The sequence below is a fragment of the Eschrichtius robustus genome, chromosome 2, assembly GCF_028021215.1.
Source record: "Eschrichtius robustus isolate mEscRob2 chromosome 2, mEscRob2.pri, whole genome shotgun sequence".
NCBI lineage: Eukaryota > Metazoa > Chordata > Mammalia > Artiodactyla > Eschrichtiidae > Eschrichtius > Eschrichtius robustus.
The window spans coordinates 126,071,646-126,096,889 of record NC_090825.1 but is presented as its reverse complement, the minus strand read 5'-3'; the positions used below and the strand labels follow the sequence as shown (position 1 = coordinate 126,096,889).

The 25,244-nt window shown below is 42.0% G+C and overlaps 1 protein-coding gene across 5 annotated transcripts in view; it reads right to left on the bottom strand.

Annotated features, from left to right (window-relative positions):
- ARHGEF37 (Rho guanine nucleotide exchange factor 37) overlaps window positions 1–25,244 on the bottom strand; it is a 74,093-nt gene that overhangs the window by 30,120 nt on the left and 18,729 nt on the right. For 3 of the 5 annotated variants that reach the window (XM_068536169.1, XM_068536172.1, XM_068536171.1), the window contains exons 2-3: window positions 7,643–7,839; window positions 6,172–6,295 (exon numbers count right to left, since the gene is read on the bottom strand). In XM_068536169.1, the coding sequence (XP_068392270.1) occupies window positions 6,172–6,295; window positions 7,643–7,828 (310 nt within the window). In that variant the 5' untranslated portion in view covers window positions 7,829–7,839. Of the gene's footprint in view, window positions 1–6,171; window positions 6,296–7,642; window positions 7,840–24,587; window positions 24,676–25,244 lie in introns of those variants that run through there. The other 2 variants (XM_068536170.1, XM_068536173.1) reach the window with 2 other exon arrangements.

Genomic DNA, 25,244 nt, shown 5'->3' with positions numbered 1-25,244 from the left:
TAAGAATCCGCCTGCCAGTGCAGGGGACACGGGTTCGAGCCCTGGTCTGGGAAGACCCCACTTGCCACGGAGCAACGAAGCCCGTGAGCCACAACTACTGAGCCGGCGCTCTAGAGCCCGTGAGCCACAACTACTGAGCCCGTGTGCCACAACTACTGAAGCCCACATGCCAGGGGCCTGTGCTCCACAACAAGAGAAGCCACCGCAATGAGAAGCCCGCGCACCGCAACGAAGAGTAGCTCTCACTCGCCGCAACTAGAGAAAGCCCGCGCACAGCAACGAAGACCCAACGCAGCCAAAAATAAATAAATGAATAAATAAATTTATTTTAAAAAAAACCAAAACCCTGCAAGCTAATGTTATAACTGCTATATTCATAATTGCCAAAGCCTGGAAGCAACCAACTTGTCCCTCAGTAGGTGAATGGATAAATAAACTGCACTATATCCATACAACAGAGTATGATTCAGTGATAAAAATGAAATGAGATATCAAGCCAGGAAAAGACACGGAGAAACCTTAAATGTTTACTACTAGATGAAAGAAGCAACTCTGAAAAGGCTACATACTGTATGATTCCAGCAATATGACATTCTGGAAAAGGCAAAACTATGGAGACAGTAAAAAGAGCAGTGGTTTCCAGGGGTTGGGGGAGGGGGAGGGATGAATAGGCAGAGCACAGAGGATTTTTAGAGAAGGGAAACTATGTATGAAACTGTAATGGTGGCGTCGTACATTATACATTACTCTAAACCCACAGAACTGAACAACACACAGAGTGAACCCCAATGTACACTATGGACTTTAGTCAATAATAATATATCAATATTCACTTGTCAGTTATAATAAATGTACCACACTAATGCAAGGTGTTAATAATAGGGGGAACTGTGTGGGGGGAGGGGTACATGGGAACTTTCTGTACTTTCTACTTAATTTTCTTCTTTTTACAGATTTAATTTTATTTATCTTTGGCTGCATTGGGTCTTCATTGCTGCATGTGGGCTTTCTCTAGTTGTGGCGAGTGGGAGCTACTCTTCATTGCGGTTCACAGACTTCTCATTGCAGTGGCTTCTCTTGTTGCAGAGCACGGGCTCTAGGTGCACAGGCTTCAGCAGTTGTGGCATGCAGGCTCAGTAGTTGTGACGCACAGGCTTAGTTGCTCTGCGGCCTGTGGGATCTTCCCAGACCAGGGATCGAACCCACGTGCCCTGCATTGGCAGGCAGATTCTTATCCACTGCGTCACCATGGAAGTCCCTACTTATTTTTTCTTTTTTTCTTTTTGTTTTTTTTTTGCTTTTGTTTTGTTTTGTTTTTTGGCCGTGCCATGCGCCTTGTGGGATCCTAGCTCCCCGACCAGGGATCAAACCTGTGCCCCTGCAATGGAAGCGCAGAGTCCTAACCACTGGGAATTCCCTCTACTTAATTTTTCTGTAAATCTAAAAGTGCTCTAAAAAATAAAGTCTATTAGAGCTATACTGTGTTGAGACTAAACCAGAAGTCAAAATGGAAATAGGAATAGCTATTAGATGGCTACTATAAATACCCAGGCAAGAGTATTTGGTTGTCTATCTGGGGGAAAGTGGTGAGGGTGAAGAGAAATGTATTAGTCACAAAAGGGCAAGTAAGCCACAGACCACAGGAAGCCCAGGTGACCCTACTGCTTGCTAACGCTGTGCACTGTACCCATGAAATACAACAGGCCCCCCCCTTGAAACACATCAGATGGTACCTAGACCAGCGTCATCCAGCTCTCAGCAAAGACTCCCACAGCAAGACTCCCACCCCAGGAACCAAATCCTCTCTCCAGTGCTGGTCAAGCCAATCCTCAGAGAGAACTCCCTCAGGAGAAGCCCCCAGAACAAGGGAGAACATGACCAGGAAAGATTACCTGAAACTGCAGCTAGGGAGAATGTGTATGATAGGGAGATCAGCCAGCTGCAGAGATGATCCCACTAAGAGATAGCTTGGGAGTAGCCCTGAAACCTAGGGCAGTTCCCACATTCTTCGTTACTAGGGTGATTCTGCAGGAACACAACTAATGCCAAAGAAACCTTACCATACCAGTATATGGCCAGAGGCAGGGGCACTTCAGTAACCGAAGGGTGGAGGAAGGCAAACTCCCCTAGAGCAGAGAGCAGAGCTGTCCAACAGGCAGGAATGCTTGGGGCACCAAAGACTTATTTCCTCTCCTCTTGTCCTTCCTTAGTCACAGATTGGAAAGAAGTCACAGCAGCAAAGAGTTACTCCCAGTATCAAAAGGGTACTCTATCTCTAGCTGGGAGAAATGAGAAAGGGAGGCAGGAAGGCCAAGAGCTGGGGCTGTAGTCTGAAAGAGCTGTTCAAATCATGACTCAGCCTGGTCAAGCTGTGTGACCTTAGGAAAGTTAATTAACCTCTCTGAGTCTCAGGTTTTCCTTTAGTAAAATGGGGATAATAATAATAATAATCAACAAGTAACAGTGTCATGAGAATAAAAAGGGCTACCACATGTTAGGTACCCACAGTCACGGTTGGCACAGAAACGGGTACTATTTTCATGCAGAAGGCATGAAACTGAAGCTCAGAGACATGAAGGAGCTGTGGGTGGCAGAACCCGGCGAGTCAGACTCCAAAGCCTCTGCTCTAAACCACTCAACCTGCAAGCCATGGCCACAGATGGCTACTGGGCACCTGAAATATGGAGAATCCCAACTGAGATGTGCTGTCAGTGTAAAAGACACCGGATTGCAAAGACTGTACCAAAAAAACAGTAAAATGTATCATGAATAAGTTTTATATTGATTACATGTTGAAATATTATTTTGGATACATTGGGTTAAACGAGATATATCATTAAAATTAATTTTACTTGCTTTAGTTTTTTTAATGTAGCTACTCAAAAACTTTAAATTTGGCTCACACTACATTTCTTTTAGACAACACTGGACTACAGCATGATGCCTTCCTGTGATAGGACCCTGTGTGGGAACTCCTGTGAACATCTGCGTCGTGTTTGGAATCATTTGTAAGGACACGGAACCTGACTCACTTGGGAGGTTCACGCCCGAGGTCCAAAAATCTTTTAAAATGCTGGGGCTGGGACTTCCATGGTGGCACAGTGGTTAAGAATCCTCCTGCCAATGCAGGGGACACAGGTTTGAGCCCCGGTCGGGGAAGATCCCACATGCCGCAGAGTAACGAAGCCTGTGTGCCACAACTATTGAGCCTGCGCTCTAGAGCCCGTGAGCCACAACTACTGAGCCCACGTGCCACAACTACTGAAGCCCACATGCCTAGAGCCCGCGCTCCACAGCAAGACAAGCCACAGCAATGAGAAGCCCGCACACCGCAACGAAGAGTAGCCCCCGCTCACTGCAACTAGAGAAAGCCCGCGCGCAGCAACGAAGACCCAACGCAGCCAAATAAATAAATAAATAAATTTAAAATGCTGTGGCTATGGAATTGGGAAAAGGGCCTTCCTTGCATAGCAGGGCCTGGGGGCTGAGAGGGGAATAGAGAGAACTGGTAGGAGCCAGCTCAGCCTTGATTAGGCACAAAGTTGCACCTAGGAGAAGAAAAGCTATGTGGATTCTTTGCGTCTCTTTTTGGCTAACCACAAGGGGCAGAGGATGAGGAGGTTATTTTCTGTACACTCAGTAAAGGCCAGGGAATAGGTTTGCCGAATTAGGGAGGGGGGGGGAATACAAGATGCTTGGTTAAATTTGAATTTCAGATAAATAATGAAGAATATTTTAGTATAAGTATGTCCCAAATGTCCCGTGGGATATACTTATACTAAAACATTATTCACTGCTTATGTAAAATTCAAATATAATTGGGCATCCTGTATTTTATGTGGCAACTCCACCAGGGAAGTAGTGAAGGCAGGGAATGGAGATGTTACCAGGTACACTCAGAAGACAAAGCAGCACCTTGACTCTTTGCAGGTCAAGCAGGAAGGCAGAGATGGATAAGTGAGGACCCTTAACAAGGAACTAGCGGACCCTAGAACCCATAGCAACAGAAGATGCTAACCTCAGAGTCCCCAGAACCTTGGATTGTCTTCAACCTGAGGTTATAACAATTTCCACTCAAATAAGTGGTAATTATTAACAGAAATAAGGATAAAATGATAAAAGGTAAGAATATCTACCCAGATACTTAAAAAAAAATCTTGTTCCTTAATTTTGCATTTAAATATTCCTCTATTTAAAGGAAATAGTCACTCTTTCACATTGCTGTTTTAATGAAGAATCATAATTTTAAGAGAATAGTAAACACACTATACACAGGCTTCAATCCCACTCTCTACTGAATGGAAGCTGTTCAGTGCAGTAGTTGAGAGCACTGGCTCCAGAGGCCACCTGCCGCAACGCACATCCTCCTGGCTCTGACACTAGCTGGATGACCTTAAGCAGGTTACTTCCTCTCTCTGTGCCTCAGTTTCCTCAACTGGGAAATGAGATGACAGCAACTACCGTTCAGGGTTGTTGTGAGGATTAAATGAGTTAATACATGTACATCAGAAGAGTGCTGGTCATTTAATGAACACTCAGCAAGTTGGCTTTTTCAAAACGTGTATATTTGTTATTTTTAATCCCCACCATCATCATTCATGTCTAAGAAAGGGTAGAAGAGGGGCTTCCCTGGTGGCGCAGTGGTTGAGAATCTGCCTGCCAATGCAGGGGACACGGGTTCAAGCCCTGGTCTGGGAAGATCCCACATGCCACGGAACAACTAGGCCCGTGAGCCACACAAGTACTGAGCCTGCGTGTCTGGAGCCTGTGCTCCGCAACAAGAGAGGCCGAGACAGTGAGAGGCCCGCGCACCGCGATGAAGAGTGGCCCCCCCTCGCCACAACTAGAGAAAGCCCTCGCACAGAAACGAAGACCCAACACAGCTAAAAATAAATAAATAAATAAATTTAAATAAATAAATAAATAAATAAACCTTCTTTCTCTTAATAATGGGAACAAATTCTTTAAAAAAAAAAAAAAAGAAAGGGTAGAAGACTGGGGGTGTAAAGGCCAGCGTGACTTGGGTGGATGCCCCCACCTCATCCTCTTTTCTGCCTAACACCATTCACCCTTGTCCCCTGACTCCACTTGAAAACCCTTCACCACAGAAATTTTGTCAAGCAGATGTGAAGAGACTTCGGAAGACAGGGATGAGGTTTATACCCACTTGTCCCTCCTTCTTTACATCTGGTCATCCTAACCATTTCAGAATCAGGAGTCTACCTTCATCTCTCACCTAGGTGGAGGTAAAGCCACCAGCTGGTCTCGCTACTTCCACTCTTGCTACCCTCTCACAATCCATTGTCCACAGCTACCAAGGGGATCTTTGAAAAACAAATCTGATATCACTTCCCTGCTCAAAACTGTCCAATGACTTCTCATCACACGTAGAATAAAATCCACACTACTTACCAAGACCTAGAATGCCCTGCAGGATCTGGTCCTTCTCTGCCTCTGCTATCCTATCTCCTAATACTCTCCCCTCACTCATTCTGCTGGAGCCACACCAGGCTTCTTTCTGCCTGTCCTTCAAAAATCCCAGGCTCATCCCTGCCTCAGGGCCTTTGCATAGCTCTTCTCTCTACTCTCCCTCCAGATCTTCTCATAGCTGGCTCCTCCCTAACAGCTCTCAGTTCAAATGTCCTCTCCTCAGGAGGCCTTCTCTTTTCTCAAACGTTACTAAAATTGTCATTCTTTAAATTACAAATTACTACTTAAAATTCTCCTGTTTATCTGTGTGTCATCTGTCTCTCTCGCTAACTTGTTAACCCATGAGAAGAGAAGATTGGACCCTCTGGTTGATGCTATGACCCCAGCACACAGCACAGTGACTGGCACACTGCAGGAGCTCAGTAAATAACTGTTGAATGAATGAATGAATGTAAAAGAATCCCAGAAGAAAGTCTCAGCCACTCCACTAACCAATTTTGTGTCCATTAGGATGTCCTCCCTGTCTCTAGGCCTCAGTCTCTTCATCTGTAGTGACGGGGTTGGACTGGATATTATTTGAGGGTCCTGCCAGCTCTGACATGCTATATTTCAGGGATCCCCAAAACAGCCTCTCACTGAGCTGTATTTCCCTGGAATGCTGGAGAAAATACAGCAATGATCACATGCCGAGACCAATTCCTCAGCAATCTCAGGCTGCTAACTGCCTGGTTTTTTGCTTACCGATCAGCTGCACTTGTTCCTCTTCCCTGGCGGCTGTCTCCTGCAGATCATGAAGCAATTTGCTGTTCACCTTGATGATATCATCGATGTTTGAGAACAGGACATCCAGATCTCCCTGCGGCAGCTGGAAGGAACAAAGGCACCATGGGAGGTCGCTTAGGAGTTCAGTAGAGTGACTTTTTTTGCAGGCTTTGGACAGTAGTCCAGAACAGTCACACCACTGGGGTTCCATCACTCTTGGGAAGACTGTCCCAGTGGAATGTTTGCAAGGACTTTGAAATTTTATAATTAGGTATTTTCATTACTCTACAAGAAGAGAGGGAGAGACGAAGTGCTCAGCATGAAAGTAAAGCTGAACTGTATTATCCTAGGTCTGCTGCCAACTATAATTTTTCTTCTCTCATTTTCCCCATCTGTCATGTAAGTGTGGGAAGTTGGACTTCTTTCCACCTCTGACATACTTGGCACCTACCACCATTACCTTGAGATATATTCTGAACTCCAGCCCCTATGAACTAAGCTATCCCACTGTTAAAAAGGATGCAGGACATCTATATATGTGCATGAACATATACAGAGAGATAGACATCCTGGATGCACAATCAAGTGGGAAAAGCTAACTGTAGAAAAATAGAGTATGCTCTCATTTTTCCTAGAATAAGTAACAGGGAATTCCCTGGCAGTCCAGCGGTTAAGACTCGGGCTGTCTTAATCCCGACACTGCTGTGGACCCAGGTTCGATCCCTGGTCAGGGAACTAAGATCCCCAAGCCATCTGGTGTGGCCAAAAACAAACAAACAAAAAATAAAATAAGTAACAATCTATATTTGTTTGTTTAATGCCTACAGAGAAAATCCCAATTTCTAGAGGGTGAAATATGAGAGGGCTTTCACCTTCTACATTATCTATTTGATTATTTCATTCATTCAATAAACACTAGTTGAAGTCCACTGTTTACGTGTCAAGAACTGGGATACATTGAACTAAACAGCCTTTCCCTTTATGGACCTTACGTGCTAGGGGATGCTTGACATTTTAGAGAGACAGCCTGTGTTATTTCTGAAATCAGGGGGAAAAAAGATGTAAAAAATTAACACTAAAATAGAAACCCATCATAATGATAACTTTTCCATGTTACCACCCTCCAAATGAGACAATTAGAAATAGGTCACTTAAAAGAATCTGTTCTAAACTTAATAAAGGGCTATTTTATCCATTAGTTCACTTAATTCTCTGAGGTGATTATTCTCCGCCCATTTAGCAGATGAATATACTAAGGCTCCAAGGTGTTAAAAGCCTTGCTGAAGGTTGCAGGGCCAGTAAGTGGAAGTACCGGGGCTTACATCCAGGTGACTTCACATCCACCACACTTCCCCCTCCATCAAGCCTGCCCCAGGAACAGATGTGAGGTTTCAGGAGCTGGGACACTCGCCCCTATAAAGACAGGCTGAGTGTGGCCCCACCCAGGTACCTGCTGCAGGTGGCTCCTAATGTCAGAGGCACACAGCTGGAGCACGTGCAAGTAGGAGACCTCGGTGTCGATGAGTTCCCTGACGGCCAGACTCTGATGGAGCAAGGATCTCTCCTCAGGGACCCGACCTTCCCCGTCTGGACTCCCTGTCCTAGAGGACAGCACATCAGCCCCATGATCAGTCATGTCAGCAGGTTCTGGGAAAGACAAACACATCCAGACTCACTTCTGGGAGCTCTATCGGGACATGCTGTCTCTAATCCAAAGACAACTATTCATCAGATGGCCTAAAAACATCTTTAGCTGCCTACAGAGTCAAGATGAACTGCGTATAAGCATTTGTGGGCAGTATCTGAACAATCTTAAAAGGTAGAACGCAGCTCAGATAATTGTTGACATTTTAAATTCATTTCCCAGGATTCAGACAATGTGCTTGCCTGGCTTTTCTTCTATTTTCCCCCAGCTCTTGACCTAGATTTCTTTATCTGGTTCAGGTGAGTCTCCCTCGCCCTCCTTCTCCCAGCAGTTCCCTCCTCTCTACCCACTACTACCCCATTCAGGCCATACTACCTATCGCCTGGACTATTTCCACCGCCTCCAGGATCATTTTCTCAAATCCACACTCCTCTCCCACCTGCTGCCACCCACATCCATTCATCCTGGATATGCTTCCAGTTTAAACTTCCTGAAACAAAGCTTGTGATCCTGGTATTCTCTGCTGTGAGACTGTAATAGCTATCTGCTGCTCTGTGGTCTACCTCTGACTTCGTTTTCCTCTTTCCTGACACACTCCAGTGAAAGAAAGTTATGTGCTTTTCTCCATACCTGCATGGTCATTTCCTGCCTCCATGCTTTTGCACCTGCTGTGACCCCTCCCATGTCCCTATGCTCTGACATTCATCTCTAAGGCCTTTCCTGATCCTCCCAGCCGGATGTATTTTTCTTCTTTATCTCTAAGTTTTAAAAGTACAAATGACAATACTGTGGACAAAAAAAATCTCCCTACTACAGAACACCTAGAAATGCTAGATCAGCTATAACAAACTTCCTTTTCACTGCATGGCAAGGCTTGCAAGAAAGTAAAGGAGGGACTTCCCTGGTGGCGCAGTGGTTAAGAATCCACCTGCCAACGCAGGGGACGTGGGTTCGAGCCCTGGTCCGGGAAGATCCCACATGCCACGGAGCAACTAAGTCCGTGCGCCACAACTACTGAGCCCGCGCTCTAGAGCCCACGAGCCACAACTACTGAAGCCCCGCACCTAGAGCCTGTGCTCCGCAACAAGAGAAGCCACCACAATGAGAAGCCCGCGCACTGCAACGAAGACTAGCGCCCGCTCACCGCAACTAGAGAAAGCCTGAGCGCAGCAACAAAGACCCAACGTAGCCAAAAATAAATTAATTTAAAAAAAAAAAAAAAAAAGAAAGAAAGTAAAGGAAATCAGCAGGGATCCCCAAACAGGGAACTGAAAACCAGATCAGGAGCAGCTAAGCTGATGCAGCTGTAGCCAAAGTGGACAGGATGGGCAGGCAAGAGGGCACTGCCCAGCTCTGTGATCCAGAGACTTGGGCATCAGTGCCCAGGCAGAATCAGGAAGCAAGCTCCTCTCCAGAACTGGGATCCCTCAAGCATGCCAGTGAAATGGTGGATTAGAAAAAAAAGTCTCCCTACCCACACAGAAGATGACAAAGATGTTTCTGCATCTTGGCTTGGGTCTTGAGTAAAGGAAAAGGTCCTTTCTGAAAATTCATAACAACAGGCCTGCTTTCACTGGGTTGTAGGTTCAAATGTATACTACACATGTGGTCCAAGGAGCTCAATGCTGATAAATAAACAAAAAAACAAGTCCTGGAATAGTGCTACTATGAGTACCCACAGAAAAAATAAAATGTCTCCAGGAGGACACATCCTTAACCTAGGCCACATGGTACTCCAAGAGATAACCCTGTCCTGAAGATGAGCTTAAAATCCAAAATTACAAGAACTCCAGTGTAAGTGAGCATCATCAGAGACAACAGAGCAGGATTAGACCCTGAAAACATCAGATAATCAAACTATCAAATAGAAACTATAAAATAAGGAGGAAAAGAAAAGACGCACAAAAAATAAAGACCCGTATGATTTTTTAAAGCACCAGGCAGAACTTACAGAAATTAAAAATTTAGTCTTTGACCTTAAAAATTAAATGGACAGTTTAAACATTTAGGAACGAGAAGTAGTAAAGGGGCAGATAGATCCAAAGAAATTATCCAGACTGCTAAAAAGAAAGAGAAAATCATGGAAAATATGAAAGAGAATTAAGGGATCTGGATATTGAAATAAGAAGATCATGTACCAAATTTGTGTTCCAGAAGACAAGAATAAACAGAGTGAGAAGAGGCAATATATGAAGAGATGAGACTCATAACTGTCCAGAATTTATAAAAGATATGAATTCTTAGGTCTAGGAAGTACAAGTCCTAAGCAGGATAAGTTTAAAAAAAAAATCACATCGAAACACACTGAGAGGAAATTTCAGAACCTTGACGTCCTGGAGAATTTACCTTATAGTTTTCTTGTCAGGAAACTATGTTCCACCAAAATAAAGAAAGAAATCACGACACAAGATACAGAGAATTGGTAATATAATATGGGAGAGAGGCTGAGGAAATCCCTAGGATAGGTGAAAGGAAATTCTAAGTTTGACTGTTGGTGACAGACAGACAGCAAACAGTCTGGGCTAGAGTATTAGAATGTCTTGAGAACAAATTTATTGAATCAGTAGAGAATATGGTCCTTATTTAGGCATAATTACACAGACGGGGACTTCCCTGGTGGTTCAGTGGGTAAGACTCCACGCTCCCAATGCAGGGGGCCCGGGTTCGATCCCTGGTCGGGAACTAGATCCCGCATACATGCTGTAACTGAGAGTCCGCATGCTGTAACTAAGAAGTCAGCATGCTGCAACTAAGAAGCCTGCATGCTGCAACTAAAGATCCTGTATGCCACAACTAAGACCCGGCACAGCCTAAATAAATAAATAAATAAATATTTTTTAAAAAAATTACACAGATAAGACATACGAAACTAAGAAACAAACCAACAAGTAAAAACAAAACAATTGCTATAACAATTTTTATAACAAAAAATTGTGCAGAAAAGATAAAATTATGTGTCACTACCCGATTCAGTTATAAATAGAATCTACACAAGTAATAATACAAGTGATCTAATTCATATTATGTACCGAGAGGACAGGGTGATGGAGAGGGAGAAAAAATGAGCTAAAGCCTCATCGTCCATAGTGGAAATCAAAGAACAATGTCTAAATCGAAAGCTCAAGAAGGAGCAGTACATGTGTGTTATAAAACAATCAGCTAAAAACAACAGAAGGAATTGCCTGGTAGTGGCTGGAGCAGGAAAGAGAAGAGAACAGGCTGCTTTTCATAACAAACATTGCAGAATCACCTGTCTCTCTTTCTTATCACAAATGTAGAACTATCCATCTCTTTAAATTACAGCTTTGAAGTGAACTAAGAACTAAATGTAAGAAAAAGTGAGAATTCCTCAATTTTGCTGGAGATCAATATTCAAAAATAAATCATATTCCTGTGTATACCAACAACAATTTTTAAGAGTGCAATTTAAGGAAAAATAGCAGCATAATAATAAAAAGATTTAATAACACATAATATTTATTCCTTCCTAAATATCTTAATTTAACAAAAGATGGGGAGTTCCCTGGTGGCCTAATCATTAGGATTCCAGGCTTTCACTGCCGTGGCCCACGTTCAATCCCTAGTTGGGGAACTGAGGTCTCACAAGCTATGCATCCAAAAAAAAAAAAAGATGTACAAGATCTTTATGAAGAAAATTATAAACCTTTATCTAAATATATTTAAGAACTAGTTGGGAATTCCCTGGCAGTCCAGTGGTTAGGACTCTGAGCTTCCACTGCAGGGGGCCCAGGTCTGATCCCTGGTCAGGAACTAAGATCCCACAAGCCACACGGCACAGCCTGAAAAAATAAAAACAAAAACAAAACCACAGGGCTTCCCTGGTGGTGCAGCGGTTGAGAATCCACCTGCCAATGCAGGGGACACGGGTTTGAGCTCTGATCTGGGAAGATCCCACATGCCGCGGAGCAACTGGGCCCCTGAGCCACAACTACAGAGCCTGCGTGTCTGGAGCCTGTGCTCCGCAACAAGAGAGGCCACGACAGCGAGAGGCCCGTGCACCGTGATGAAGAGTGGCCCCCGCTTGCCACAACTAGAGAAAGCCCTTGCACAGAAACGAAGACCCAAAAATAAATAAATAAATTTAAAAAAAAAAGAAACAGCACTCCCACAGGGATTTCCTTAAAAAAACAAAACAAAACAAAACAAAACCACAAAAAAGAACCAGTTACAAGTAGAGATACACTATGTTCATGGATAGGAAAAGTTAATATCATAAAGATGAAAATTGACCCAAACTGATTCAATACAATTTCAATAAGACTCCTGATAGGGTTTGGGGAGTTGGGGGTTTTTTTTAGTAGAACATAATCCAATGATTCTAAAATATATATGGACAAAAAGCCTCAGAATGACTAAGGCAATTCTGAAGAACAAGGTGGGGGGACCTGCCCTACCAGATTATCTAGATACATTTGAAAGTCATAATAATTTAAAAGTATAGTATTGACACAGGGGCAAACAGATCAGTAGAACAGATTAGAGAGCCCAGAAGCAGACCACAGTAAATATGGAAACTTGATATATGACATAAGTGTCATTATAAGTCACTGGGAAAAGGATGGTCCATGAGATAACTGGCTTCCCCTATAAAAAAAAAAATCAACAAATGCAATCCCACAGCACACACCAAATAAACTCCAGATGGATTAAAGACCTAAATGTTAAATGTGAAACTCTAAATTCTTAGAAGAAAACAGGAAAATATTTTTTTAAACTCTCTAGATAAGAAGGATTTTTTTCAACAAGACATAAAATGTACAAACCCCAAAAGAAAAAATTGATAAATCTGAGTACAACAATATTGGAATGTTCTGTTCATAAACAATTCTAAAATCGAAAGGAAAAGAGGGGCCTTAGATCAGAAGATATTTGTAGTGAATACAACCGACAAAAGTTTAATACCTAGACTATATAAAGAACTTCTATGAATCATTAAAACAAGGCAATCTGTAAGAAAAATAGACAAAGGATATGGTTGCAAATACAGTGTTTAAGTTCACTTAGTGTCAATTTTAACCTCCTCCTATGAGATCCTGCTATAATGCTGAAACTGGAGAGCTAAAACCCAGCTTTCCAGACTCCCTTGCAGCTAAGATTCTAAGATTCCACCAATCAGATGATCTCATGCGAGCCAGAATTTAGAAATTAGATGAGTAGGAAGAGCAGTGATGCTTGAAGTAACTATTTAATGGGGCAGGTACTGCATTGTTCTGAAATCAATAGTTCTGGCAACAGATTGTAGCTAAAGTCATAGAATCTTGAAGCCAGCAGCAGGGGCAGCAGCTTCCCAATTCTTCAGTTTCTGGATTGTTACAGAGGGTAGTGGTTTCTTTGGAGCAGCTTCGGAGCTGTATTATTGTATTATTACTTTTTTTTGGTGGGGGGCGCACCGTGTAGCATGCAGGATCTTAGTTCCCCAACCAGGGATTGAACCCGTGCCCCCTGTACTGGGAGTGCAGAGTCTTAACCACTGGACCACCAAGGAAGTCCCTGGGACTCATTCCTAAGGCCCATTCTGTGGACTGCTTCTCCAGGCCTTCCACCAATTTGGTAAGCTCCTAAGACCCTCTTTTATTTATTTATTTTTTAAATATTTATTTATTTATTTATTTTTGGCTGCGCTGGGTCTTCGTTGCTGTGCACGGGCTTTCTCTAGTTGCGGCAAGCGGGGGCTACTCTTTGTTGAGGTGCACGGGCTTCTCACTGTGGTGGCTTCTCTTGTTGTGGAACACGGGCTCTAGGTGTGCGGGCTTCAGTAGTTGCAGCACGTGGGCTCAGCAGTTGCGGTTTGTGGGCTCTAGAGCACGGGCTCAGTAGTTGTGGCACACAGGCTGAGTTGCTCTGTGGCATGTGGGATCTTCCCGGACCGGGGATCAAACCCTTGTCCCCTGCATTGGCAGGCAGATTCTTAACCACTGGATGACCAGGGAAGTCCCAAGACCCTCTTTTAAATCCCTTTCTGGTTAAAATAGAATGTTTTGTGTTATCTCCAACTAAATCCTGGCTAATACCAGCACGAAAAGTTAATACACAAAAGAAGAAATTTAAATGGCTAATATGCAAATGAAAAGATGTTCAATTCACTCTTAACTAGGCAAATGCGAATAATGAAAACCATAATAAGGGAATTCCCTGGTAATCCAGTGGTTAGGACTCCATGCTTTCACTGCCGAGGGCCCAGGTTCAATCCCTGGTCAGGGAACTAAGATCCCACAAGCTGTGTGGTGCAGCAAAACGAAACAAAACCACAATGAGATACCATTCCATGCCCAAGAGATCAGCAAAATACGAAAATAAAATATAATGTTTGTAGGACTGCAGATGAATGGGAAATCTCATATACTGGTATGATAATGTGAATTGTTGCAACCATCCTAAAGAGCAACTTGGCAATATTTAGAAAAGTTGAAAATTCACACACTGTCAGGCCAAGGAGTTCTACTCCTAGGTATACCCCGCCTTCAAGAAACTTCCCACATACACACAAGAAATGTAGACATGAATGCTCATTGCAGCACTGCTGAAATAACAAAAAATTAGAAAAAAACTAAAAGCTCCAATGAAAGTAGATAAATAACTTGTGGTATAGCCATATAATGGAATTCTGAACAACACTGAAAGTAAATGAACTATAGATTCATGTATCAATATGGATATCCTCACAAACACTGTAAACAGGAAAAAATATATATAAACAAGTCCCAGAAGGATACACAGAGTATGACACTATTTTTAAAAGTTTAAAATGTGAAAAGAAAAAAATAATAATAAAATTTTAAAGTTTTTAAAAGTTTAAAATATGTGAAACAATGCTAGATATTGTTTAGGGACACATACACATGTAGTACAGGTATTAAATTTTTCATGGAAGTGGTTAGCAATAAATCCAGGTGATTAAAGAAATTTTCACATATTTAGGTATAGCGAAGTCATTCTGGCTTATACATGATTTAACTTGATTTTCTGCTAACTAAAACAGCCTGTTTGTGGCCTATCTGACATACACTGTCATATCTGCTTTAACTATTAAAGAAAAGGGCACAATGATCACAAGTAAAGAATGTCCATGTTAAAAATAAAGATTAAATACCTCCTTTCCTAGAACACCAATGCTGGTACTGCTTTGATGATAAGACTCCTTTCCCAGAAGCCAAGGTCACACTGACTCACTGCATACATGCTGATCTGTTTTTTTGAAACCTTGAAGGAATATATTCCTGACTTGTTTGATGTTCTTTGTTCTGACATAATAATGTAAAACTGTGCTGAAAACCATGCTTCTCTGGAGCAGCTCTTTAGAGTTATCTGAGAGGCTGTTTCCCAGGCTATAGTCCTCAGTTTAGCCCAGATAAAACTCTTTTTTATTCCTATTATATTTTGTTTATTGATTATTTCCATCCACACAGGATAAAAGTAACCTCTGGAAAGGGAGGTAGAGGAATAGAATTGGGGAGAGTATCAAAGGGGACTTAATGGTATCTGAGGGGCTTTTTAAGTTAAACTTTTAATTCTGAGATAATTAGAGATGCACATGCAGTTGTAAGAAATAATACAGAGGTTCTGTGTATCCTTTACCCAACTTCCCCAGTGACAACATTAGGCAAAACTATAGTACAATCTCACAGCCAGGATGTTGACACCAATACAGTCAAGATGCAGAACAGTTCCACCTTAAGGATCCTTCATGTTGCCTTTTTACCCACTTGGCTCCAGCCCCATCCCATCTTTAACCCCCAGCAAATAAGAATCTGTTCTCTATTTCTATACTCTTGTCAGTTCAAGAATGTATGTAGGTAGTTCCCTGGTGGTCTAGTGGTTAGGACTCGGCGCTTTCACTCCCGTGGCCAGGGTTTAATCCCTGGTCAGAGAACTGAGATCCAACAAGCTGCATGATGCAGCCAAAATAAATAAATAAATAAATAAAATGAAAGTTTATAAAAAAAAAAAAATGTATGTAAATCACACAGTATGTATATTTGAATCATATAATACATAACCTTTTGGGACTGATTTTATTCAATCAGCATAATTCCTTGGAGATTCATGTAAGCTGTTGTGTGTTATCAATAGCTCCTTCCTTTTCATTGCTGAGTATCTGAGATGTTTTATTTGGTTTTTAAAAAACTGAAGCAAATATGTCAAAAATGTTAAAATTAAACAAAGCTAGGTAGTAAGAACATGGGCATTTGTTGTTTTGTTCTTTGTTCTTTTCTGGACGGTTAAAATATTTCCTAATATTTAAAGTGACATGCATCCCATTCAGCCCTGTACTCAGGTTACTTAGGGCTATGCCTCATCTTCCTGGCTAGACACTAAGCTCTTGGAGACAAGATGAGCACCCATTCATTGTGTCTTCCTCTCTGTCTCACAATGCTGATACATATACGAATATGTATTTGCATATATAAACGTTCCTTTTCATGTAGTAGTAGCAGAAGTTTCTGTCCTGGGTCATAAGCACTGACCCATGGATCAGTGCTTATATACAGGTGCTTGGCGAGAGCAAGGTTGTTCAGAAGGCAGAAGGCCCAGAAAGATCCTGGAACATATCTGATGCACAGCTTTAGTCCAGCTCCTGAACGCTGCCTTTGGCCTGCTGACCTGTCCCTGGCCTGAATCACTGACATTCATCACCCAGTTCATCGCTTTTCTAGAAAGATCCCAATCGGATTTCAGGAGAGCTACTCAGGTTCCACTACTCAGAACTGTTGTTAAATAAACAAAAACCATAAGTAATACTTCATAGAGAACTGCTAAATATTTAAAATAGCACTTAGGTTAACTGCAATCCAGACCTCCAAGCAGGCGTGGCAGAACTTCTCCGTAGCAGCATTTTGTTATTCTCTTAGTTTATAGCCCATGTAATGGAAAGAAACACATTTTTATTTCTTTAAAAATATATTATTTGGCATGAAAAGGAATGAACTACTAATGTGTGCTATAACATAAATGAATCTTGAAAACATTACACTAAATGAAAGAAGTTAGCCACAAAGGACCACATACTTGATGATTCTATTTATATGAAATGTCCAGAATAGGCAAATCTATAGAAACAGAAAGTGGATTAGTAGTTTCCAGGGCTGAAGGGATAATGATTTGGAGTGTGGTGGCTGGGTTTCTTTTGGGGATGGTGAAACGTTCTAAACTTATTAGTGGTGATGGTTGCACAACTCAGTGAATATACTAAAAACCATTGATTTGTACACTTTAAATGGGTGAATTAGGGACTTTCCTGGCGGTCCAGTGGTTAAGACTCTGCGTTTCCACTGCAGGGGGCGCAGGTTCGATCCCTGGTCAGGAACTAAGATCCCTCATGCTATGCTATGCGGCGTGGCCAAAAAAAAAGAGGGTGAATTATATGATGTGAATTATATCTCAATAAAGCTGTTACCCTCAAAAATATTATATAATACGAAATGTTGGCAAGGATGTGGAGAAACTGGATCTCTCATACATTGCTGATGGGAATGTAAAATGGTACAGTTACTTTGGAAAATAGTTTGTCAGTTTCTTTAAAAACTAAACATACACTTACCAGCAATCACACCCCAGGGCATCTATTCCAGAGGAAGAAAACTTATGCCTATACAAAAACCTGTCTACGAATGTTCATCAAAGCTTTATTTGTAATAGCTAAAAACTGAAAACAACCAAAATGTTGTTTTATTAAGTGAATTTAATAGGTGGATGGCTAAAAATAAAAAAGTTGTATATCTAAGGTCACAGAATACTCAGAAATAAAAAGGGATGAACTACTGATATCCTCAAGAATCATCCAGTTGTGCTGCCTGAAAAAAGAACAACTGAAAAGCTTACTGTGTGATCATTTATAAAACATCTAAAATCATAGAGACAGAGAACAGATTAGTGGCCATCTGGTTAGGGATGAGGGTGGTGGGCACCTGGGTGTGGCAATAAAGGAACAGCACAGGAAGAACTTCATGGTGATAGAATAGATCTGCATCTTAATTGAAATGGTGGTTACAGAAATCTACACATGTGATAAAACAACATCTAACAATCAAACACATGATTGTATCAATGCCAATTTCCTGGCTTTGATATTGTGCTATTGAGATAAGACATAACCACTGGAGGAACCTGGTGAAGATACACATAACCTCTCTGTACTATCCTTGGAACTTCATGCTGACCTATACTTATTTCAAAGTAAAAAGTTAAAAACAAATGAAATATTGGATAGCTTAAGTTATCCACTATCTTTGTAACACTCTCAGGACAAATGCAGCTTAAAAGCCTGGGAGAGCAGGCTGGGTGCCTTTGTTCCACTTCCTGGTCTGGTCTGATACAGAGGTGTGTCTTGGAGAATATATTTGGGAAAATATGTCTCTCAATATAGTCCAGTCCATGCTCAGTCCTGAGATCTCTTTGATGCCCTGTGATAAGCAATTAAGAACTAAAATCAGTCTAGCACATAGTGGGTACTAAAAAAAAAAAAATGTTTGTTGAATGTTATGCAGTGACTGCTTCTGACTCTAGGATAGGATAGAACTGTTAGTTCTCTTCTCCTCTCTCCTCCTCTGTCCACACTCGCACAGAATAATTTGGGCATTCACACATTTATTCAACAAATATTTGGAGTAGCTATTCCATGTCAAGCATTTTTCTGGACTGTGAGGATACAAAGTTAAAGGGGGGGGGGGAAAAGGGCTCTACAATAAAGATAGGGCACTTATTTTTTTGTTTTTGTTTCTTGTTGTTTTGTTTTATTTAATTTTGGAAATGGCCCTGGGGTTCTTTCTTTTTTTTTGTAATTTTATTTTTTTTTATACAGCAGGTTCTTATTAGTTATCTATTTTATATATATTAGTGTATATATGTCAATCCCAATCTCCTAATTCATCCCACCACTTTCCCCCCTTGCTGTCCATATGTTTGTTCTCTACATCTGTGTCTTTATTTCTGCCTTACAAACCGGTTCATCTACACCATTTTTCTAGATTCCACGTATATGCGTTATATACGATATTTGTTTTTCTCTTTCTGACTTACTTCACTCTGTATGACAGTCTCTAGGTCCATCCATGTCCACGTCTCTACAAATGACCCAATTTCGTTCCTTTTTATGGCTGAGTAATATTCCATTGTATATATGCACCACATCTTCTTTATCCATTCATCTGTCGATGGGCATTTAGGTTGCTTCCATGACCTGGCTATTGGAAATAGTGCTGCAATGAGGGCTTCCCTGGTGGTGCAGTGGTTAAGAATCCGCCTGCCAATGCAGGGGACAATGGTTCGAGCCCTGGTCCAGGAAGATCCCACATGCCGCAGAGCAACTAAGCCCGTGCACCACAACTACTGAGCCTGTGCTCTAGAGCCTGCGAGCCACAACTACTGAGCCTGTGCACCTAGAGCCCGTGCTCCACAACAAGAGAAGCCACCGCAATGAGAAGCCCGTGCACCGCAACGAAGAGTAGCCCCCACTCACCGCAACTAGAGAAAGCCTGCGTGCAGCAACGAAGACCCAATGCAGCCAAAAATAAAATAAATAAATTTTTGAAAACATAGTGCTGCAATGAACATTGGGGTGCATGTGTCTTTCTGAATTATGGTTTTCTCTGAGTATATGCCCAGTAAGGATAGGGCATTTAAAATATCTGGTTATTTGCTCCAAGTTTTGTTCCACTAAAAGCAGAGGGACTAAGTAAATGTTATGGACATCCTGATTGACTCCACTCCTTTTAAGACAGAAGTAACAAGGGAAATGATACTCTGAACCTAATTCTGACCAATCAGAAGTGAATGGAGGGCTTCCCTGGTGGTGCAGTGGTTGAGAATCCGCCTGCCAGTGCAGGGGACACGGGTTCGATCCCTGGTCCAGGAAGATCTCACATGCCGTGGAGCAACTGAGCCCGTGCGCCACAACTGCTAAGCCTGTGCTCTAGAGCCCATAGGCCACAACTACTGAGCCTGCGTGCTGCAACTACTGAAGCCCACGTGCCTAGAGCCTGTGCTCCGCACCAAAAGAAGCCACCGCAATGAGAAGCCCATGCACCACAACAAAGAGTAGCCCCCACTCACTGCAACTATAGAAAGCCCGCGCACAGCAACGAAGACCCAATGCAGCCAAAAATAAATAAGTAAAATAAATAAATTTATATAAAAAAAAGAGGTGGTTACTCTTTAAAAAAAAAAAGAAGTGAATGGAGACAGGGACTTCCCTGGTGGCTCAGTGGTTAAGACTCTGTGCTCCCAATGCAGGGGGCCCGGGTTCCATCCCTGGTCAGGGAACTAGATCCCACATGCATGCTGCAACTAAGAGTTTGCATGCCACAACTAAAGAGCCTGAGTGCTGCAACTAAGGAGCACTTGAGCCACAACTAAGGAGCCCGCCTGCCGCAACTAAGACCCAGCACAACGAACGAAAGAAAGAAAGAAAGAAAGAAAGAAAGAAAGAAAGAAAGAAAGAAAGAAAGAAAGAAAGTGAATGGAAGTAAGCAGATCCCAGAGGAAAGCGAAACAATCATCTTAAAAGTTCTTTCAGAAGGTAAAATGTCATGGCAAGAAAAGATGAACATCCATCAGGCTCCCACCCCAGGTTACAGAGGGAGGTCAATTTAAACATTTAAGGAAAAAAAAAGGAAGTAAAACCTCTAGGGATTAGGGTTCATGGGAAGACTGTTGAAGGTGAAGTTAAACATCATGCTAACAAAAGACCCTGTTGAAGAATAAAGGGAGGAAATACCTATAGAAATGAGAATGGCCACATAGGGATCCTGGCTAATGAGCCTCATTTATAAAGATACATACAAGAGTCAGAGTGGTGGGTCCTGTACAAAGAGCTTCCAGAACTCTAAAACACAGAAGCGTCTGGGATTAACAAAATTGTAAGAATAACCTCCACAGCTCTGCCCCTACTATGACTGCCAACTAAATTTTAACATTCATGTTCAGAAAAAGTAAAAAATAGGCACTCTATTTGATGGCTTTGCTTTCCTCTTCTTAGCCCTAAAGAGTGACTGCAGGGGTCACTATGAAAGTTAGGAGCCTAGACCCTGGAGCCAGAAAACCTGATTTCAAATTCTGATTTTGCAATCAGTCAGCTGGCTCTCTGGGATAATTATATAACCTTCCTTATAGGGTTGTTATAAGATTTCATACGATAATCCATGTAAAGTGTATAGCAGAGTGTCTGCTACGTGGTGAGCTTTCAATAATGGTAGCTGTTGTTTTTGTTACTATTACTGTTAAACTGGAAAGAGTAGCATGACCGTGGATCAGAGGGATGAAGTTGTCTAAGGACACTTAGCTGATCATATTCAAGCAGATGGTGAGAACAGCTAATCATGATGACAATAATAAGTAATACAAACTACACAGCAGAGCCTAACTGACAATGCAGCTAATAACAAAGAAATGGAGCTGAGAGATGGAGAGACCATGAGACTAAGCCCTGATGGCATTACTTAATCCAGCCATGATGGAGACTGATTCCCTTTGGATTTTTTTTTATGTGAGCTAACACATTTTCATTCCCCACCCCACTTTGGCCTAAACCACTCTGAGTTGGGTTTCTGCCACTTGATTAAAACAGATGGTCTATCAGCCCTTGGAAAGACCATCTGTCTGTGAGACAGACATCACTGAGAGCCAGCATAGGTTAACAGAAAAAAGACAAACAGGTCATGCCAGACTATCCTCATTCCCTTAATGAAAGTTGACTAGATCAGTAGATCAAAGGAATACCACAGGCTAGTGTAACTGGACTAGGAAGGTACTGCTGGTCTCTTGTGACATCCTTACAAATAAGGAATAAGGTGAGGTAATGGAATAAGATGTGGCGATGGGGAAGCAATAGGACAATAATATGGACTAAAAACTGATAAAATACCAAATTCAAAGAGTGTTGGTCAGTGTCAACCTCTGGGATCTGCCCTGTTTCATTAAGGATAGCCATTAGTTCTTTTGGTGCTTCCCATCTCTAAGACCACCTGAGCCTAAACCTCCACCATTTTTCTCCTGAATCAGTACAACAGCCTCCTGACTGGATGCATACACAGCACCAGAGTGGAGTGGTCATTCAAAAACATAAAATTGACTGCTTTATTCCTCTGTTGAAACCCAGACAAGTCTTCCCTGAAAGTCATCCCCCTTCCAAAGAACCACTCCTTTCCCCCAATAATTATGTTTCCTATTCAATTTGTTTTACTGGTTCATTCAATAGAGCAGAAGCTCCACAAGGGCAAAGACCATGTTTCTTATATTCATCAATGCATCACCTAGTGTCTACTCTAGATCTAACACATAGTAGGTGCTCAATTAATTGAATTAATGACTGAATGACAAGGATGAACACTGGCAGAATAGTGATCAAATTGCCAATGACACTGTTACAAGTGGAGTTAGACACACAACTCTTGGAAGCCACAACAAAGTTTGAGGTCAGCTAAGAGACAGAAACTCCCCTTGAATTTTATATAACTGGAATTATATAGTAGGTACACTTTTTTGTCTGGCTTCTTCCTTTCAGCAAAATTATTTTGACATTCATCCATGTTGTAGCATGTATCAATAGTTCATTACTTTTTATTGCTGAGTAGTAGTATATTAGATAAATATACCACAGTTTATCTATGCACTGGATTAAAAATTGGTTGCTTCCTGTTTCTCTATTACAATAAAGCTGGACCTAGGAATGCAATGTTTATTTTTCACTTTTTTTTTTTTTTTTAGGAATGCAATGTTTAGATCACAGATAGGTATATATTTTTAAAAGAAAATGTCATACTTTTAAAAAGTGGTTGTACCATTTTACTTTCCCACCAACAGTGTATGAGTTCCGCAACCTGGTCAACACTTGATGTAGCCAGTCTTTGTACGAAGTTTTATCTGCTTGTGGTTTTAATGTGCATTTCCCCAATGATTAATGATCTTGAACATCTTTTCAAGTGCTTATTTGCCATGAATATATTTTCTTTGGACATCATGGGGTTTTTGTTTGTTTGCTTAAATTACAAAAGAGGACTGCCCTGGCGGTCCACTGGTTAAGACTCTGCCCTTCCACTGCAAGGGGCATGGGTTCAATCCCTGGTTGGGGATATAAGATTCTACATGTCGTGTGGCGCAGCCAAAAAAAAAAAAAAAAAAAATTACAAAAGAGGCTCTCACTTATTACATAACTAGACAAACAATACAGAAATGTATAAATAATTAATAGTCTCCTACCCCCCAACACACACATAGGCAACCAGAGGTGCACAAGAACCACCAGGAGCACTTATTAGGCATGCAAATTCTTGCCCCCGCTCTTGAAGATTCTGATTCAGTAGGTCACAGATGGGGCATTTTGACAAGCCCCTAGATAATTCTGATGCAAGCGCTCTGTAGATTTCTTGAGAAAATCTGCTCGTAACTATTGTCCTCCTAAGGAATAGTTGAAGGAATGAAGACAGTGAGTCTGGAGAGGCAAATGCACGGAAGGGGTACATGGACTGCCTTCAAATAAGTAAGAGCCTTTGTCTAAGAGAATGACTGTGTGTGCTCTGTGTTGTCCCATGGAACACCAAGAGTTTGGAACCTAAAGATCAAATCAAAAACAACTTTCTAAGAGAGCTACTGTGAAACAAAATCAGGCAACAGAGCCAGCAAGGGAAGGAATGTGCCAAAATCACCAAGCTTGCAGAAAAAGGACTTCTCTGGGTTGAGAAATGACTGTTTGAGGTTGAGTAGACAGAGGGCAAAAGATGTTCCAGACATACACATACACATTCTTTCTTTCTCTCTCTGAGGAAAAACTGCCCCTTATAAATACACAGAGAGGAATGTAACCACCAGACAGGTAGTGTGTGTCTTAACCCAAATAAAATAACAGCTATTTGCCCTAAGCCATATTTCCCTGCCTCTATTGGCAAGGCCTAAAATGGTAGAGAAAGGAGACAACACAGTATTTGGTAAGGGCAGTTCCTTTTATAGATAAGTAGGCCTGCCCAGGCCCTCTCCTCACAATTTTGGATCCATCGATTTTAAAGAGCTTAAGCCTGTCAATAAGCAACAGGCTTTGGACAATCAAGCTCAACAAATGCCATTTTGCTTCAGTTACAGCACCCAAAACAACCCCCATCCCCAATCAGTTAAATAAAAAGCCATTTATTTGTTCTAGAACAGAATCAACCAAGGCACTGTTTACCACAGCAAGCTGCTGATCCAAGAGGGATGTGAGCCAACTGCCAAGTAACTCCTGTACCCTGGCAGAAACTCAGCTGAGCCTCCATCTCTGGGCAAGATTAGGGAGGTGCCCAGGTTCCCATGTATGTCCTCCTCTTTCCTCTCATTTAAAAACAACTATACAGATGCTGGCTCCATTCAAAAGGGCCTTGTGAGGCCCAATAAGCTGTCCTTGTTAGAATGTCTGGTAGTTTCTACTTTCAGCATTTGAGCTAGGGTCAAATATTGAGTGTTGTGCATTATTCTAAATAGGTGCACTCTTATTTAGGTTACTATCACCAAGGTATGTGCAGCCGCTTATAAGTCATAATAGGGCTGACTTTATATTTGCATGTTTTAAATTTTTTAATTTTTTTTTTTCTTTTATTTCGGATACAGCCCAATTTCCCACAGGTCATCACTTTTTCTTAACTGGCACGCCTTTGACTCATTGGGTTGTGTGCGCCAGCCCTTTTATTGAGCACCTACTACGAGCGAGGCACTGGGCTCAACGTTCATCTGTAGTCTGACAACAACATGAAAGATGAAGCAATCTTACCTCAAGTTTACAAAGAAAACTGGGCCTTGGAGAGGTTAAACAATGTGTCCAAAATCAGGCAGCTAGGGGCGTCGGACGCTGTCTGAACTCAGAGCAGGAACTCACTCCTTCACCAGCTGCCTCCCTTTAAAGGAGCAAATAAACTGCTCTGAAACAGCGCAGCCTGAGTGCCAGCCTTCAGTCATTCCTTACAGCAGGAATGCTTCATCCTGCTGTCAAATCCGAAACTGTGTGCAAGATTATGTGTGAACCCTGGGGAGGGGACCCAGATTTTTAAGGAGTCAGTGATCCCAAGAAGGTTAAGAGCCAGCACCTGGGCAGGCTGTCAGCTTCCCCATTCTCTAAGTTCCTGGCGCTCGCTGTCCAGGGAGCACTGCGGCAGGGGTGGGAAGTTCTGGCTTTCAGTCCCAGTCTCGGCACTACTTCTCCGAGGGCTGTTGGCCCAGGCAGCTAACCTATGGACCAGATTTCCTTTCTCTTTTCCCCTGGCCCTATTTATAATTAAACTTTCCCTGTCAAGGATTTTTTTGTTTTCAACCATTGTTTGTATTATTCCATTGTTTTAACGTATATGGAGTCATTAAAAAGTCGCCAATTCTACACTGAAGCACAGGGATAAACAATGCCAGGCCAGCTTACCTCTCTGGGCCTCAGTTT